The sequence below is a fragment of the Pollicipes pollicipes genome, unplaced genomic scaffold (genome assembly GCF_011947565.3).
Source record: "Pollicipes pollicipes isolate AB1234 unplaced genomic scaffold, Ppol_2.1 Scaffold_6686;HRSCAF=7923_pilon_pilon_pilon, whole genome shotgun sequence".
NCBI lineage: Eukaryota > Metazoa > Arthropoda > Thecostraca > Pollicipedomorpha > Pollicipedidae > Pollicipes > Pollicipes pollicipes.
Genome location: NW_023596921.1, coordinates 1,447,101 through 1,466,361, shown reverse-complemented (window position 1 = coordinate 1,466,361; position 19,261 = coordinate 1,447,101). Strand labels below are relative to the sequence as shown.

Genomic DNA, 19,261 nt, shown 5'->3' with positions numbered 1-19,261 from the left:
CTTGGCACACACAGACTGGTTAATGCACATGTGTATTGGGTTCGTCGCTATCTCCATCACAACGAAACAAATGGTTTCTTTTGGCACGTCGCTCATAGTTAGTATGGTTCAAACAAATTAGTCCGTGTGTGGCTTCACACCACAACACAATATTTTTCTGCTACCGGTATTGTGCCCCAGAACAGTTCTCCCCACGACAACCCATCTCGCATGTGGGAAGGCGAACGGGTCTCTGAACGGGACTAGGTCAAGCGACTGCACCATACCATACACGTCCCGCACGGGCGGGGGTCCCCTCTGACGGGTGATAAATCTCTGCGGCTCTAGATCAACAGACAACGCGGGGCGACGCCTTAGACATTACATAAACTAGCTAGTGGCTCCAACAAAAATGACTACAGAGCACCCCGTCCATGCAGCGACAGCAGCGATGTCAAACCCTGGCCGGTGGGGAAAGGACCGGGCCCCCGCGAGGCGGGGACGCGCCACTGGCCAGCAGTGTAGACGCAGAAGGATGCGACATTACACACCTGAGGACGACCCGTGCACATTCGGTTCACACAGGTCATCGGGATATTGTTGGGACCACCACAGGCCACAACTTTGTAAGAAAAAATCAGCACGTGGAACAGGACGTAGGCGCTCCTCGCCGGTTACGCATTCATGGTTTATCGTTAATATATAGAATGTTCCGGATCGGAAAACAATAAGCTATGACTGGACTGGACTCACAAACTGACCAATACGAGTTGTCTCTAACGAATCGACGGATTGAAAAGTCGAACATGTCCTGAAGCAGCTAAATGTAGTATAAGTCGACATTTTGCAATAAATAGACGATGTGCGATGAACTCATAAGACTCGTTCTTAGAAACACTTTTTAATGTACTGGTCCGGAACGAACTCAAAAATTGTAAAATACGTGGATCCGTGGGGTTAATGGATTCCGGAGTAATTGACAGGGTTGGGCTGTAATCCGCATAAGTGGGCTGCGGAGTGTCGCTGCGGGCCTCGATCTCACAGCAGCAGCGTGGCTGGACGTTATAGGTGGGGCGCCTCGTCGCTGTGGGCCTCGGTGCCCCAGCAGGAGCGTAGCAGGACGTCACAGGTGGGGCGCCTCGTCGCTGTGGGCCTCGGTACTCCAGCAGGACATCACAGGTGGGACGCCTCGTCGCTGTGGGACTCGGTCTCGGAGCAGGAGCGCACGAGGTGCTCGACCCAGCCGCCGCCGACCGAGTCCTCGAGCTGGGCGAGGCGCGGCCGCTTTCTGCTGGGCGCGTGACACCGCCAGGCCAGCCGCTCCGTCTCCGCCACCACCCGCTCCACCTCGGCCGGCTGCAACGACGGCCGCCAAGTCTCGTCAGCCGCCGGGCACCGGGTACCGCACGACCCGCTGCCTCTGGCAGACGCTGATGGCCGCGCACGACTGGCGCGCACGCCATTGACCGACCGCCATGCACTGGTATAGGGAAATCCATCTGGTTTAGGCTTGGACTGTAATTAGAGGCAATTTACTCGAGCATTGGCGAACACTTCGACAGTCGCAAGTGATGCGCATCCCGATTCTCACGACGGAGTGGTTGCAGAAAAAAACAACACTCGAAGCGTGTTCAGTTAAATTGTCAGTATTGATACCACGAGATCACCATCGGTCTGCCGTCCTCCCCACTCCGCCATCGGGCCGATGACGGTCCCTTGCATCGCTCGGCACGCCGCCTCACCTCCAGTGGCGCGGTGGAGGTGGGCGCGGGTGCGGCCTCAGCCTCGACGCCGCTGGGCACCGGCTCGCCCGTCAGGTGGGAGAAGAGCGAGCCCTGTGGCCCGCGCCGCACGCCCCGGTCGCGGCGAGGCCTCTGCTTCCGTCGCGGTCGCGGCGCCGGCTGGCTCCCATCGTGCAGACGCATGTGCTGGCTTAGTTTTTGCTGCAACAACAGAACGATGGTCATCACTGCCAGGCCATCGCCGGCAGACGCCTGCTCGGTTAAATGTTTGTCGCAGCGGCTTGGTAAACTGGCCAAATCCATTTAGGGATCAGACTGGTGGAATCGAACTGTCCTCCTCACGATTCAGTACCTTTAAGTGCTATAATGTGAAACATTCACACTGATTCAAATTCTGAAACGAATAAATTCACCAGCAATATAAAACACATTTTGAAAAAGTACGCCAACTTGTCGCTATTTCTTGATATAAGCTGAAGCAAATAAGAATACGGTACAATCTGCACACGGAGAGGAGATGGCTGAGCGGATGTTTGGTCACTCGATAGCAGCTCTAAGCCGAAGTTACCTGGCGCGATTGAGAGGGACCAGGCGCGGGAACGTCCGGTGTAATGAGCTCATCACGTGACTTCATCTCGCCATGCACGGGGCACGCCAACTACTTGGCTCTTTGCGGGGCGTCGATGACAAGCCATTGGCCAGTGGTGTCAATTCGCAGCAAAACCGACTTTGAACCGCTATGAGGTCACACAAAAATGTCACGAGGCTGCGTCAGTGTGATGGAGGGAGGGGGGGGGGGGGGGGAGGATCGAAAGGAGGACAAATAAGGTCAAGACAGGAGTCGAACAGATCGGATCTGGGGCGCGTTTTGGCGTATCTGAGGGGGTCATTTGTACAAACATACTTGGGTGGATAGCTTCTTCTTGCAGGTCTCCACAGAGCAGATAAAGCCCTTTCCTTCATGTGATGATCGGGTATGACTGATGAGGTTCCTCTTGAAATAGTAATACCTGAAAAGATGACATCTGTCCGACCGATCGCGGAAATCTTAATGAACCTGCATCACGTCCGGCTTCTTCAAGAGCCCCACGACAACGGTACACCGAAGCGCAGTCCAGTACAGCACACACACAACCCGGCGCCAACAAGCAGGGAGCCCGGATACCGGCCAGCTACCGTAACGGCCAACCGGGGGCGGACACCGACCTGGGACAGTCCTCGCATGGGCAGTGGAAGATGTCCCTGGTCTCGCCGTGCACCCGTCTGTGCACCTTCAGAGGAGATGGGGGGGGGGGGGGACACCGACCTGGGACAGTCCTCGTATGGGCAGTGGAAGATGTCCCTGGTCTCGCCGTGTACCCGTCTGTGCACCTTCAGCGCGGCTCGGCTCAAAAACGTGTGCGCACACGTCGGGCACTTGTGCTCTGAAACACACACGAAAACAACAGTGGCGTACATGTATGGATATGTTAACAGGCGTAAGCAACTGCACAGTTTAATTCTTTCAGTTATTTTTGGTGCTTGGAACATTGAACAGAACGCGCTTGACAAACATATATATGCGGAGAGCAACAGAACGTCATCACGGCGAAACAACTATTGCGAAACAAATCGCATCACTACGATATGATTTCTATTTTAATGTGACAAGTCGTTTCAAGCAAATCCGGCCATCCATCAGCCCTCCAGTGAACACCGCCATGGCGCACAGCCGACCCGCTGCCGCGCGGCTCACCCCGCGGCGCGCTGTGCAGCTGGCGTCGGTGCTGCAGCAGCTGCTTCCAGCTGTCCAGCTGGGCGCCGCAGCCGTCGCTGGGACAGCGGTACTTGTCGTGCTGGCGCTCGTGCGCCTTCAGCTTGCTGGGCAGCAGGAATTCGCGGTGGCAGCCCTCTCTGGAGCACCTGAAGTGGCATGGAGTAGACGTGCCATCCGTCACCGGCCGACAACCGGGCAAGCAGTGCGGTCACCAGCTGACAGACGGGCCAGCAACGCGGTCACCAGCTGACAGACCGGGCAGCGGCGCGGTCATCGGCTGACAGCCGGGCCAGCGGCGCGGTCACCGCCGCCGCCGCCAAACCCGCGCCCCTGGACCTCGCGAGTGACGACTGGCTCATCCAAACGCTGATCATGTGATGTGTCAGATCGCCTCCGTCACCGAACTGTCATCCGTCACCGAGGAGATGCCGGTCAAAGCGAGCCCACCGGTTACTGACCCGTAACGCGACCCGGCCACCCCGGCCAGGTCCAGCCTCTCTCCCATCCCCCGCTTGGCTTGGGGCCGGTCTGGCAGAGCAGCCCACCTGAATGGCTTGATGCCCGTCTGGCAGAGCAGCTCACCTGAATGGCTTGATGCCCGTCTGGCAGAGCAGCTCACCTGAATGGCTTGATGCCCGTCTGGCAGAGCAGCCCACCTAAATGGCTTGGGGCCCGTCTGGCAGAGCAGCCCACCTGAATGGCTTGATGCCCATCTGGCAGAGCAGCTCACCTGAATGGCTTGATGCCCGTATGGCAGAGCAGCCCACCTGAATGGCTTGATGCCCGTATGCTCGTGCTGGTGGATTTTGAGATGCTGGCGCTTAGCGAAGCCGCGGTCGCAGTGGCCGCACACGTGCTGTCGCCGCCGGTGGGAGCGCGCGTGCTTCTTGAACGTGTCTGCCGTCTTCAGAATCTTGTCACAGCCCTCCACTGGACACCTGGCGGCCCAAGGGGTCACACTGGGTGGAGGCCAATTTGGCGGCTCTGTGCAGCAATCACTGGCAGATTTAAAAAGACCTGGACACAAATTAAGTACTTGATATGTAGCAAAATAATATACCCTAAACTGCTACCAGACCTCAATGCCCCTGTCATGCTTTCTTTTGTTATGGAAGGAAAATAAACAATAGACAGCAAAACCACATCAAAATGTATTTGCTGGTTTTCTCTGCATGCCACAATAATCAACAAAGTAGTACATTCAAAACAACATCATTTAAGAGTTGCCCAAAACCAACAAAGCATCACCCCTAAACACCGTCCCTAGCACCACAGGGAGGGGGTGCGATGGCACTTGGTTCACCTGAAGCTCTCCCTGCACTGGTGACTGCAAGCTCTGATGGGCGAACGTCACGTGGCGACGCAGATGCTGCTGACGTGAGTACGACTTGTCGCAGCCAGCCCAGCTGCACACGAATGGCCTCTGTCAGGAGAAGGCCAAATGTGCAGCATGTCAGTGCTTTTTACATAGCATTCTGGATATGATTCCCAAATGCTTTGGTTTAAGAATGGCAATGTTTGAAAACAACGGTGCATGTGTCTGTCTGTCTGTGTGACTCCGTGTCCGTCTGCCTACTATGCGATGACCAGCAGCAAACTTAGCATATAGTCTTGAATCGTCCCCAAGGTCAGGTGAGATGACACTGTAGCAGAAATATGAAAATGCCCTCTACTATACAAGGCTTTACTTAGCTCAACTGAGCCTTACTTGACAGAAGGCGTCTGAAGACAACTGTGAATGATGGATGCCAGCAACCATATCACAAAATCACCACATCCACCCCCGCCTACCAGTTAATATCACATAACAACAGAAACACTCGAACACTCCTACTTGCACTTTGACTGTGTGTCGTGATTAGCGATAGAAGGCTCCGGTAACAGAGTGCATTACGCAGCCACTCGGGCGTTACCCACGCTTTACACGCTCATAGCCGCGCAATGACCATTTACATGGCGTGGTCCCGGAAACACCCAGTCACGCTTGTTTTACGAGAGGAGCGTCGCAACTGACTCGCCGGAAGACTCGGCGGAGACACTTTGTTCTTTACAAACAGCTGCGTCTGTATCTGAAGGCACCGGCACTGGCGGACGTGGGGGTGGTGCAGAAGGCACCTCTATCATGTGGTCGGGCACAGAGGGGACATCAGGAGGTGGAGCATTCAGTGCAGCTGGCACCTCTGAAAGTGAAGTGTCTCCAGGGTCAGTTGCGTGACGCTCGGCCGGAGAGGCGTCCCCGCGAGAGGCTCGATGCCTCAGCGACAGTGGTCTCACGGCCGTCAGCTAAACGAACATGGCGTACTCAAGGCTTGCTTCCAACAACTCGACCGCATCGACAAGAGGTCCGTACTTACTACTACGCACATGTCTCCTCCTGAGAACTCTGCCCGGGGAAGCTAGCCACGTCGGCACGATATGACCACTGGTCGAGTGACGCTGACATTGAAAAAGATGTTCCTGCGGCGTAACATTGATGGCGGTACACAAGAGGCCACGGATGGAATGGAGGGCATCCGGAAGGATCTCTTCTCACTGCTAAGTTTTTAGACCGCGCGATCGTAGCACCAGAGACACGGCCCTCCAGATAGTGCCGTTGTACCGCTCTACTTGGCTGTTCCCTCCCGGGTTAAAAGCTGCCGTGCGGCTGCACACTATTACGCGACTGTGTGGAAACTGGCTCAGCCCCGCCGGCCTGAAGGTCGGGCCACGGTGGGAATGCACCAAGGCAGGCATGCTGAATATGGCAAAGAGGCGACACAAGCATTCAATAGCAGTGGTAGACGTCAGATCGGCGCACGGAAAAACGAACGGAAATCTTGAAAACTCGCCTACAATAATGAGCATGTGTCGATTTCGATACGAGGCGGTCAGCGGCCCCTTGAAATCGATGTTCAGTCTTCAAAAGGCTGAGCCGCCTTAATAAGCGTCCCTTGGGAAGGTACATGGAACTGTGGTTTCATCTCTGCACACACAGGACGCGAAATGGTCGTGTTCTTTCTGCCGCTTACAGAGAATGGCAAATTTTTGCACTGCACGAAATGTGACATTCGGGTGATGCCGGGGTGAAAGAACAATACGTGTAGGCCTATGAGAGTGGTCCCATCGACAGTGGCACAGTAGCTTCGAGAGAAGGCGTTTGCTGCAGCATTCTCTGACCCCGGACGAGAGATGATGTCGTACGAAAAACAGGAGAGCTCAATACACGCCAACGCGTGACCTTCTCGTTTTTTTAAAATATTTTTCCAGGTTGCTTCGCGTCGTATATCAAAGCGACCGATCTTTAGCCGGTAACCAGCTGAAAATTCCGGCTCAGCAGTACCTGCCCCCACTTCCGCAGTGCTTCAACTATCGCGTAAGCCTCGTTCTCAACGGCTGAATGACGGCATTCGCTATCCCACAGGGTCCGTAAAAAGAAAGCCATAGACCTACCGTTCTGCAAAAGCGTCGCTGCGACTGCGTAGTCTGAGGTATCCGTCTCCAAGACAAAGGGGGACGTGCCGTCTATGGCGGTGACAACAGTTTTCTCTACATCTCGTTTCAGCTTATGAAAGGCATCAGTAGCTGCCTGCTTGAGTGGGAACGTGCTGCTGCTGCTGCTGTGCTGATCCGTCCAACAAGTGGACGGATCTTCTCTGGGAACCCTGATATCCAACGAGAGTAGTGCAAGAACATTCCCAGCGCATGACGAAGGGAGGCGATATCGTGCGGCAGGGGAAGGTCCATGAGCGGTTTCAGGTCCTTAGCATCTGGCTTAATGATACCATCGGCTATGCTGTAGCCCAGGAGGCTCACAGACCCCTTACTGAAGGTACACTTATCCTTGTTGAAGGTTTAGTGTACATCTTTGCTACTGCGAGGAAGCGCTCTAGGTGCTCGTCATGTTCAGCCTTCGTCACGCCACACGCGGTGCCATTGTCCACACACGTGAATGCGTCCTTGGGTCGCTCGTCTTTAATGATGGCGTCGATCATCTTTTGGAAGGCAGAAACCCCATTGGTGACCCCAAAGGGGATCCCACCGAACTGATAAAGCTTACCACCAGCCTCAAATGCTGTATAAGGTTTCTCATCATACTTGATAGGTGTCTGATGACACACGCTGCGGAAGTCCAGAGTGTCGCACACTTTGTAGCAAGCTACCTTTCCCACCTGTTTGTCTATGTTAGGGAGAGGATAGGCATCCAACACGGTGAAACGATTTGCCATATGAGTCGTCAATCACCATATGTTTCTTGTGATTCTCATTGGCTGTGGCAACTACCTGGGCCTTCCATGGGAAATCACTGAGCTCAATGACCCCCACTGCCAAGAGTTTGTCTGTCTCAGTCTTGATGAACTGAGTATCAGATCTGGCATGCTGCCTGGATTTCACAGCAACAGGTTTGCAGTCTGGGGAGAGGCTCCCAAACAAGGTTGGTGGAGCTACCTTCACAGGAGCCAGACCACACACTATGAGAAATGAGCTCACCCAAATGGGATCTCTACACTAGCATGTTAAATGAGGACATAGTGATTCAGGATCACATCAGCCCATGCACAAGTGATGAAGAACTGTCAGTTGCACATCAGTATACCAGTGTATGTATGTTAATAGAGCACAATGTTTGCAATGCAGCAACCCTGGACTGCAGAACATAGTGACAAAGAAACCATGGAAACCTGACTGTTAGATGGGAATGTCTCCTAAATAAACTGCAGCACAAGTATAAAAATGCCTTTCACTATCCAAGGCTTTATTTAGCTCAGTTGAGCCTTACTTAACAGAAGGCATCTGAATACAAATGTGAATGATGAATGCCAGCAACTATGTCACAAAATCACCACAGATACATGCTCTTCCCTGCCTTACCTCCCCAGTGTGAGTGCGGTAATGGATCTCTAGTCGGTCGGGTCTTGAAAACTTTGCATGACATCCAGCATGCTCACAATGGTACTCATCTTTAGGTGTAGACATATCAGCATCACTGAAAATGAAGGGAAGATAACTGAAGCATAGAAAAGACTGCATAATTGCTTGATATGTAAATTAAACTGTTTTCACTACACTATTTCAACACTATTTCACTAAGATGTGCAGAAATTCACATAAATTTCCACTATTATAATTTAGCTCACTGGCAGCCTCTCTACATGTATGGCTGGTTGGCTGCTAATCTGCTGCCTTTGACCCCAAAGCCTGACAATTCACTCACCCAGCTAAGTTCCCAACCACAATTCACCTGAATGCTGGGTTGACCTCTGCCTGGTTCAATGCTGATTGGCCAGCATCCAATCATGCATGAAAAATGGTTCCAAAAATTTGTACCAGGAATCCCTTCACATGACCATAATTATTCAAATATTGGTTTTCTATCGGTATTCTTCAAGTACTTCACCTTTTTTAGAAGAACACAAATCTCCACTGCGAGCGTTTTACGCGCAGTGCGGCACGGGCTCAACCAGCTCGCGTTAGCAGGATTGCCCAACTTTGAAATCATACAATCCAAACGACATCTTTAGCACCAAAAATAATGAGCAGGCAATTAACATTATTCACTACGTCGTTTCGACCACTGCTACTCACAATGTTCGCATGATTGCCCATCATCTTCAAGAAATCACCATCTCATAATATAATAATTTCGGCCGCAAACAGGCCATATGATTTTTAACATGCAGACAGCCGACGATTTATAGCATGTACTAAAAGGGCAGCATAAGCACCAAATTACGTACATTCGAGCAATCAAGAAAAGTATTCCAGTTCTTTACATTTGTGTCTCAAATTGATATTTCCAAACAGACAGCACAGAGAAAAACCCAACAATGTCAATGGAACTGAAGCATTTCCAGCAGTCTTAAAAAACGGACCAAGCCACGGGAACCAAACACCGAAGCCAAGCCAACGCTTTCGGTACGGTACATTGACGTCTATTAGCGTAGTGCATCCCATACATGAGTCCTGGATAATGTGATTCACACTTATTAGGACCAAACACATCGTGACGACATTGTCGCTTAAACTACAACACTTGGGTTCAATTAATATGACTACTCCGTTGTCGTGACATGCTGCCATCATGTCGTGCAGAGGGACTGTCGTAGCACCCTCTTAAAGTAGTGCACCTATTGTACAATTTCAACGAGCAAGGCTTGATATCGCTCTGACATCCAGAGACATACTCTGCCGAGATATTATGCCAACAGCCACCCCAAGGAAACGGATCAAGCCCCGGGAAACGAAGACTGAAGCAAGGCCAGCGTTTTCGGTACGGTACATATACGTCTATTAGCGTAGTGCACCTTACACACGAGTCCGGATCATGCGATTCACACTTATTAGGACCAAACACATCTTGCTGATGATGTCGGTGGATATGCCAGACCACGGTCCGATGAATAAGACTCATGCATTGCCGTCAGATGTTGCCATCATTGGCGGACGGACTGCAAGTAGTACACCTTTCAAAGTTGGGCAATCCTGCTAACGCGAGCTGGTTGAGCCTGTGCCGCACTGCGCGCAAAACGCTCGCGGTGGAGATTTTTCTTCTTCTAAAAAAGGTGAAGTACTTGAAGAATACCACTGTTACCACCATGTGACTGCTACATCAGACATGCTTGGCGTTTGGTGCATCATGTTTTAACCCACATCATGCTACAAGGTCATACCCCTGCACCTGCAAACATATATAGCTACACACGCAACGTGCATCGTCGACAGGTTCAAGCTTGTCTAGTTTGTTGGTCGTTCATTGAAGCTTCACCAAGATCACTATCATTGTCGCGAAATGGAATCCAAAATGTAACGGCAACGAATCGCACTGATACGCAGGATTCACCCACCCCCGCGGACCCTCGCGAGCCGCACGCGAGTTTGCAATCGCGTGCCTCGTGTGTGCCACTATCCATGCAAATGTACCAAGTATTTGTCTTTGTAACCTCTTAAACGTCTCTAAATGGTGCGCCCATATGTGAGCTCCAAGGATATGGTAACACATGTCTACCATCGCAGGAAGGAAATTAAGAGACTGCCTTTAAAGCGAACGCAGGTTGTAAACAGCTGTATCGTCTTGGTGAAAAGAGCTCCTGGGAGTACTTTTGGAAAGCGCAGAAGACTAAGACCAAATAATAACGTGATCAACAGAGGTCATGCGGACCTGCAAGCATGACGACTGGCTTCCCATCATGATTTCGGGTCAATCTTCACGCACAATCACTCCAAGACTTCTCATTTACTGCCGTCTGGGCGTATACCTTACACCACTGCCAGACCAATGGATTTAAGTCAAGTGAAAACAGGCTCCGTAAATAGCTTCTCTATCTGAGGCCTGCTTATCATCCATGACGAGAAGGGAGCTGCGCAATGCACGGAGGGGACCATCCCTTTTATCCAGTTGGCACGGGTATTCAGTATCCGCTTACCTCTGACCAGGTAGCTACGACAGACGTCCACAAGTCCAGGACTCCATGTCAACGGGTAACCGGAGATTCCAAAAAATAGCCCAATGAGTGTCAGCTGCTCCCCAAAGTTGCTTTAGACGGTGGCGTTATCCCACACTTTCCGTCCAGCTACTGATCACAGAAACCCAGCACAGAGCAATAAATACGCGGCACTCGAGCGCGATCCGAGCGGAGCCGCTGCAGAGTGACGGCAGGGGAGCACGGTGTCCATCCATAGCTGCACCAGTTGGACGGACAGCCGGCAGTGCAGTCTCCCTGCAACGAGGTGTTCCACCACACACACGCATATCTCCAAAAATATATAGTTGCAACATGGAACAGGAATGTTGTTATCAAGCTGCATGATGCTTAAGCAGTTGAAGACATCTCTGAGGCAGTGGCACAAACAGATCACATATTTGCTACAAGACTGCAACACGCCTATCTCAAGCAACATCACACACTTGGCAAATGTCTGACCTCCGTCTGGTCGCAAACATCGTGACCTGCATACAAAAACAAACACTGCACCCTGCATACAAACATTGCATCCTGCATACAAAAACAGTGCACGGAATTGGAGGTCGCAAATAGTTCGCAACCCCACAGGACGACAAAAGTAACGTTGTACTTTGAACCGCTCCAGCCAACAATGATCACAAGCACATACCCTAGCCTGGGTGCAACCATATCAAATTCAACGTACCACAGAGGAAGCACAGCGACGGCCGACCCTGTGGTGCCAAACGGTCGGCCCGGGCATACACACGCCCTCCTCCAAGCCAGTGCTGCCATCTCTCCTGCAGGCCACACGGACACACCAGCGCGCACGTGGGTGACGTCCGTGAGCCGGCGGACACGGATGTGGGCGCCGTCCGTCCGCTGACGATAGTGGCGGCGGGAGCTCGATCACGTGCGGACCAGGGTGCGTCCCATGGCGTCGGGCAGGGCGTGGCCCGTGTCGGCGAACCACGGCTTGTCGGCGTCGCCGTACGGCGTCAGCGGCAGCGAGAACGGCAGGCTGATGGCGCCCGGGGCCGGCGTGTCTCCGTCCGCCGCCCGCAGAAACTCGCACCCCTGCCGGACGCGCGCAGACGGTGACGGCTGCTCATGCGCCGCGACAGGCTGTCGGCACGGGTGTACTTAGGCGGACAAACGCCACCAGGCTCGGAACACACAACCCAAAGCATTGCAAGTTAGTACCCATCGATTCTTTGATGTTAAAACGTCTGACGTCATATTACCGCTATCCAAGGTCAGTTAATTCCCCAGCTTTGATTCTGTGACACACGAGAGTCTTGAGCATGGACTAGATGGGGGCCGCGCGCGTCTGTCATCTGCCGCACAAACCGATTGCGAATGCCTGTGCATAAAGACCCAGAACAATGTTCTTTTCTTACCGACACCGCGCATCAACACGTAGCAGAGCATCGCAAACACGCCGCACATGCTGAGTTATAAACAATGATCCAAATGTCGTACCAGCATTTTCGGGATGAACAGCACACCGGCCTCGTAGGAGCGGATGAAGAGCTGCTGCCCCTGCTTCTCGGTGGCACCCCAGGCCGCCTTGGAGAGGTTGGCCGAGGTCAGCATGAACCAGGCCATGCGGGTGAGGTCGGCAGACAGCTGGGTGTACGTCTTGATGTGCGGCATGGCGCCGCTCCGACCACGCGACTCGCTCCGCCACTGGCTGGAGAGGAGCAAGCGCAGCGGCGTCAGAACAGGAGCAAGCGCAGCGGCGTCAGAACAGGAGCGAGTGCAGCGGCGTCACTACAGGAGCGAGTGCAGCGGCGTCAGAACAGGAGCGAGTGCAGCGGCGTCAATACAGGAGCGAGTGCAGCGGCGTCAGAACGGGAGTGAGCGCGGCGGCGTCAGAACAGGAGTGAGCACAGCGGCGTCAGAACAGAGCGAGCGCGACGGCGTCAGAACAGGAGTGAGTGCAGCGGCGTCAGAACAGGAGCAAGCGCAGCGGCGTCAGAACAGGAGTGAGCGCGGCGGCGTCAGAACAGGAGTGGATGCAGCAGCGTCAGAACAGGAACGAGCACAGCGGCGTCAGAACAGGAGCGAGTGCAGCGGCGTCAAAACAGGAGAGGCGCAGCGGCGTCAGAACAGGAGCGAGCACAGCGGCGTCAGAACAGGAGCAAGTGCAGCGGCGTCAGAACAGGAGCGAGCGCAGCGGCGTCGGAACAGGAGCTGGCCGCGTGCCGCCCTGCAGCCGCGGGTAGAGCGAGCCCCCTGTAGGTGCCATGCGATGGCACGCCGGATCGCTCGACGGACGTATGTAAAATGCAAAATAATTGAGTCAATGGCGTACCTAACGCTTACGTGTGACTACAGAGCAGGATCCGTATTCATACAACAGAACACCTCCCTGCTCTCATCATGCCTGCCTCCAGGATCGCCGTGGGCAAACCTGCACGCCTGGCTGTACATCAGGGACGCCTCGGCGGCCGCCGTCTCAGCGGGCGACACTCACTGCAGCATGTCGCGCAGCCACAGCTGCTGCACGTGCGTCTTGTGGTGGTAGGGCAGGCACGAGCCACCGTCGTAGCCCTCCACGCTGTTGCGCACGTTCTCCTCGGTGGGGTAGATGACGGTGGCGCGCGCGGCGCTCGGCCCGCCCGTCAGGCTCTCGCGCAGCTCCCCCAGCAGCCACTGGTCGGGCCCGGCGCCCAGCCGCCCTGGGAGCGGTCAGCACAGCCATCACACACCGGCAGTCATCGGCCGGGCCCGGCACCCAGAAGCCCTGGGAGCGGTCAGCACAGCCGTCACACATCGATAGTCACCGGTCGGGCCCGGCCACCCTGGGAGCAGTCAGCACAGCCGTCACACACCGGCAGTCATCGGTCGGGCCCGGCCACCCTGGGAGCGGTCAGCACAGCCGTCACACATCGGCAGTCATCGGTCGGGCCCGGCCGCCCTGGGAGCGGCCAGCAAAGCCGGCACACATCGACAGTCATCGGTCGGGCCAGGCCGCCCTGGGAGCGGTCAGTAAAGCCGGCACACACCGACAGTGCCCAGGAAAACCCCGAGGGTCGGTGCTGATTATACGTCAATAATTGGAAAATACGTCGACGCTTTCGAAACGAAATTAAGCAACATTTAAGTACACGTACTGAGCCCGTCACAACATCGACTATGAGTAAGGCATGTAAGAAATTACATTACATACTCCTGAACCGCATACTATGCTTTATGTCACGCGCCTAGCTCATCCAGAAAGAAGTTATACTTCAGAGCGCAGATTCCAAAAGATGGGGAGTACTCTGAAGACGATCTCACGCCTGCGGCAACGTTCCAGTGCAGTACCCAGGGTAAAACACCGCCCACGGATTACGGCACCGCAGATCCAGACCTGCCGCGCGACAGCGGGCCGTACCGATGGAAGAGCACTGGATGACCAGGTTCCAGTTCTTCCTGACGGCGTGCTTCTGCAGGAGCCGGCGCACGCGGCGGTGTCCCCACAGATCCATGGCAGCGCTCTGGTACCGGCCCGGCACCGAGCCCACGAAGAACACACTGCCGGCAGGCGGCACACATCAGGTCAGTCGGGCAGGCACCGGCGGCGAGGCGGCAGCACTGGCCATCGCCTGAGCCGGACACGGCCGGACACAGCCGGGCACGACCGGATACAGCCGGACACAGCCGGATATAGCCGGGCACGGCCGGATACGGCCGGGCACGGCCGGATACAGCCGGGCACGGCCGGATACAGCTCGACACAGCGGACAAAGCTGGGCACGGTCGGACACAGCCGGACCGCGGCCGGCCTGACACCGCGTGAGGGCAGCACTGAGCTCATGTGTAACGGCATACCACTCGGCCATTCGAAGGATAGTTCAGTCCAGCCCTCTGTTCGGCTTCATTGTCAGCTGTCATATGTTCCAAGAGATGCATGAAATACACTGCAAACCAGTCCAGTCTCCCATTCCGAACTATGCACATTCAAGACAATGTTTATGGTCTGACTAGACCTATCCCCTCGGGTGCAGGCTTACAATAGCTGCCTCCCGCCAGACCGACCGCACAAGCGGCGGGTACCCACCGAACGGCGCTGAAGTCGTGTCGGGCCACCAACCCCCGCCAGACCGACCGCACAAGCGGCGGGTACCCAACGAAAGGCGCTGAAGTCGTGTCGGGCCACCACCTTCCGCCATACCGACCGCACGAGCGGCGGGTACCCACCGAACGGCGCTGAAGTCGTGTCGGGCCACCAACCCCCGCCACACCGACCGCACGAGCGGCGGGTACCCACCGAACGGCGCTGAAGTCGTGTCGGGCCACCACCTCGAGCCAAGGCGTCAGGCAGCGCAGCTTGTAGGCCGCCAGGTAGCGACTCAGGTCGGAGCGGAACCCGGTGGGCGCCTCACCGTCGCCGGCCGAGGCCTGTAGCGGCGGCAGCAGCGGGCTCACCCACAGACCTGCACACGTGCGCCAGACGTCCGTCATCACAGGTCAGTGGCGCGCGGCGGTCCCAAACACAGTCAGGTAGGTGGTAAGGGTGTCCACGAATACGTGCTACAGGAGCCCTTGTTCAGCGGCATGTCACATTCCTACTCCCATCACTTGTGGCCGATCGGTAATGGGCAGAGGACGCGGCAAAGCGGGTGTATAATCGCCCCACACAACACAAATCGGAGCAGGTCACCGACAGGACCTGCGAGGGGTCAAGGTTCAGCTGGATGGCGGTCGATGACCCGAGGTGGCTACTCTAAGCTGAGGTAGGACAAAGTTGGACGGCATGAATTTCTGTTCACATCCTTGCAACCTATTTGACTGAACCTGCGGACCCTTGATGGCGATAAAGTCACACAGATGGCTGCAGAGAAGTCTGTAGCCATGCATCAACCAGACATTTCAGCAGGATCGTCAATTTGGATCGCAGCCTCTTTCGTATCGTCGCCAAGAACGGTAAGTGCGCATGCGTGCACGTCACATGCAAGGCATACTTCTCGCGCCACACAAGTATACACTGCATGGAAGCGTTAATGGGCGGCCTCATCAGCCATTTACCCTGCGTCTTGTCTTGCCAGTCCTCGTCCACAAGGTTCGAGGTGTGGATGACCACGCGTATGCCTTCCGTGTACTCGAACAGCATCATCTTGGTGTGGTGGGTGCCGAATGGGTAAGGCATGCTGACCTTCTGAACCGTGACGTTGCTCTGGGGAGCACTGCACAAACAGACAAACATTACACAATATCGATGACGAAAAATACATCCCGCTTTCATGGGATGAAAGGGGGTGCAAGCTGGTGGGGGGTGGGGTGAAACAAACACAGTGTAACACAACCCTTGATAGGAAACACCAGAAGCTGAACCACACTTTCACTTCACATATCTTATTCCTGACCACATTCTCGTCACTATGTGGGCACCATCCAAGCGTGCGGGCACCATCCGCGCAGCCGGACACACCTGCCCGCATCTCCAGCCGGGACGTATCACGGCCGGCCAGCGCCGCGGCCGCGCCGCCGAGCGTGCGGGCACCATCCGCGCAGCCGGACACACCTGCCGCACCTCCAGCCGGGACGCGTCACGGCCGGCCGGCGCCGCCGAGCGTGCGGGCACCACCGCGCAGCCGGACACACCTGCCGCACCTCCAGCCGGGACGCGTCACGTCCGGCCGGCGCCGCCGAGCGTGCGGGCACCACCGCGCAGCCGGACACACCTGCCGCACCTCCAGCCGGGACGCGTCACGGCCGGCCGGCGCCGCGGCCGCGCCGCCGAGCGTGCGGGCACCATCCGTGCAGCCGGACACACCTGCCGCACCTCCAGCCAGGACGTATCACGGCCGGCCGGCGCCGCGGCCGCGCCGCCCACGTCACCTGAACGGGTCAATGCCGTGCAGCACGGTGAGCGGCTTGTGCTGGTGACCGTACACGCCGTAGGCCTCCAGCAGCCAGTCCAGGTCCACCAGGAAGTTGAGCTGCAGCGACGCCTTGAGCTCGCCCAACGACGGGTCCAGCAGCTCCACTAGGCCCAGCGACAACCGCTCGCGCCACGTGCTCTTCACCGAGCGCACCTGGCGGCCGTCGGCGGGTTACGGACGCCCTTGGCGAGATGGAGCAGCCGTCACAGGTGCACTGCTGGACGACATCCATCCATAAAATGTACTTTCCATCCCTTTACTGTACGGCTGTGGGCTGCTGACGTGGCGAGCTCCATGGCATGACGTATTTGAGAAAATCACGTGTCATATGTCAGGACGTCTACTGCCTGCGTCTGGGCTTTGCAGGGTGTGCAAATAAATGTCCCAGCTCTCAGCCGCCCCCCAAATCAGAATTACCACCTGTTACACTGCGCCGACTGAGGTCGACCGCTGGCCACTGCAGTACCACAGGCCCAGAGAAAGACACTGGCTGCCCACGCGGCTGGCAGAGTAGACCCAGCGGACGGCGGTGAGAGCTAGGCGCGCCGGGTGGGCCAGGCTGTTCACAGTGCGCGGCAGGTAACGGCGTGTGAGGTAACTGGTGACACCGTATCTCTGGCCCGCTTATAAGGTGAACCGTTCATGAAAAATGTTGGAGTTGTCGATGACAAAGGTTAGGATTCTTGAGGACAATGGCTGGAGCTGCTGGTGACAAAAGTTAAAGTTCGCAAAGGACAGGGTCGTGCTGGCTTCTGATATGGGTTCTGGCATAAGGCGTGTATGTGACAACGCCGACTAATACTTCGCAGTCATGTCAAAGGATCACGTTGGACTAAGACACTTGAAACGGATTCCGAGGTTTCCCTAGTTCCACCGAGCACCTCGAACAGTGACGACAATACGCTGCTAACTTAAGAAACGGTGGTTAAGAATGCTAGACTACTAGTCTAGTGTAGACTAGACCGGACTAGAACAAGACTTCTTAAGAATAGATCTTTTACGTTTTATGCACCACAAAACCATGCTTTTGCATGCCCTCGCTGCAGCTCAGCCATTGTACGCGAGAAGGGACATTACCTTCGTCAAGAAAAACGAGATGGGTTCGGCCTGCTGCAGCCGGTCCTTGACAGTTGTCTTGCGATGGAGCGGCGCGCCGTGGGCTGGCGCGGAGCCATCGTTAGTGGCCGAGGCCACCGTCGACGCGCCACCTTCAGTGGAGACAGGGTAACGTCGCAAAACACATGAGATCGGACACATGCGAAGTCAACTACGAGGTTCAACTTTGACTTCTTCAGCAAACCCATAGTTAGTTAAATAAGTATCACTTTAACCCTGCCATTTTAAAATGGCATATTGAGAACACCCGTGCCATAGCTCAGCTGTGTCTAATCCAGGTTTTGGATTTTGCAAGAGCAAAATAAAGAAGTGAAAGATTTACATATCAATGGCACGGCACTGGGGTTAACACATTACAAAGCAAAGCAAACAAAACCGAGCGTCTCAAGGCTTTCCCGATCGACAGGTCAACGTCTAGAAACGGCAGGGGGATCGGCTGATAGCGACGACTGACTAGTTTGGCTTACGACTAGTGGGGGACAACGACAGCACGCGACACAGGAACAGCTGCACCGACACCGGCCCCAGCAGATCACGGCAGCACGCGAGGCAGGGACAGCTGCACCGACACCGGCCCCAGCAGATCACGACATGCAACGCGAGACAAGGGACAGCTGCACTGACAACTGGCCCCAGCAGGTCACGACAGCACGCGACACAGGAACAGCTGCACCGACACCGGCCCCAGCAGATCACGACAGCACGCGAGGCAGGGACAGCTGCACCGACACCGGCCCCAGCAGATCACGACAGCACGCGAGGCAGGGACAGCTGCACTGACACTGGCCCCAGCAGGTCACGACAGCACGCGACACAGGAACAGCTGCACCGACACCGGCCCCAGCAGATCGCGGCAGCACGCGAGGCAGGGACAGCTGCACCAACACCGGCCCAACAGGTCATGACAGCACGCGACACAAGGACAGCTACACCGACACCGTCCCCAGCAGGTCACGACAACACGCGACACAGGGACAGCTGAAAGGTGGACGGACCACCAGGTAGCCACCTGCCGTCGATGACCCCTCCGTTGCCTCCGGGTGCGAGAAGCGCTCTGTGTGGTTGGGCATTGTCGCGCCGGTAGCAGCGCGTGCCATACCGGCATGCCCGCCTCGGTCCGTCGCTCCCACCGCCAGCTGGCGACCGGTGGAAAAGTACTTTTGTTTCAGCTTGCGCACGCCAGTGGGCCATTGAGCCAGCACCTGGCGCCCTAGTGTTACAGAAGCGAGCCGGTAAACGTTAAGGAAATGCTGTAAGGTTTAGCGACAACCAGTACTAGCGCTGATGACAAGAAATGCGAACGTTGGGAGCTTGTGTGCTGGTTTTGAACTGGAGCAATAAGAGGGTTAAAAACAACACACAGTTGCCTCCCCCAGC

At 55.5% G+C, this 19,261-nt stretch overlaps 2 protein-coding genes across 2 annotated transcripts in view; both read right to left on the bottom strand.

The window, feature by feature from the left end:
* Positions 1-16: 16 nt before the first annotated feature.
* On the bottom strand, positions 17-7,448 carry LOC119107257 (transcription factor IIIA). Its single transcript, XM_037230676.1, has 7 exons — positions 7,402-7,448; positions 4,245-4,415; positions 3,457-3,623; positions 3,028-3,145; positions 2,626-2,731; positions 1,722-1,922; positions 17-1,335 (listed from the first exon to the last, which is right to left on the bottom strand). Exons 1-7 carry the CDS (start codon positions 7,446-7,448, stop codon positions 1,153-1,155), a joined length of 993 nt encoding a protein of 330 aa, XP_037086571.1. The 3' UTR covers positions 17-1,152.
* Positions 7,449-11,204: 3,756 nt separating this feature from the next.
* gkt (tyrosyl-DNA phosphodiesterase glaikit) overlaps positions 11,205-19,261 on the bottom strand; it is a gene marked incomplete at its 5' end in the record, with an annotated part of 8,709 nt that continues 652 nt past the window's right edge. Inside the window, 8 exon segments of the mRNA XM_037232140.1 lie at positions 11,205-11,972; positions 12,378-12,588; positions 13,375-13,579; positions 14,278-14,417; positions 15,154-15,319; positions 15,912-16,069; positions 16,725-16,921; positions 17,846-17,976. Of these exon segments, the coding sequence (XP_037088035.1) occupies positions 11,805-11,972; positions 12,378-12,588; positions 13,375-13,579; positions 14,278-14,417; positions 15,154-15,319; positions 15,912-16,069; positions 16,725-16,921; positions 17,846-17,976 (1,376 nt within the window).

Excerpts from the sequence above, each read along its gene's own strand:
- LOC119107257 (XM_037230676.1), bottom strand. The coding sequence starts at position 7,448 with ATGATCGACGCCATCATTAAAGACGAGCGACCCAAGGACGCATTCAC. Across the intron at positions 1,923-2,625 it reads AGAAGAAGCTATCCACCCAA|CAAAAACTAAGCCAGCACAT; the intron begins GTATGTTTGTAC and ends CTGTTGTTGCAG. Across the intron at positions 1,336-1,721 it reads CCTCCACCGCGCCACTGGAG|CCGGCCGAGGTGGAGCGGGT; the intron begins GTGAGGCGGCGT and ends CCGTCGTTGCAG.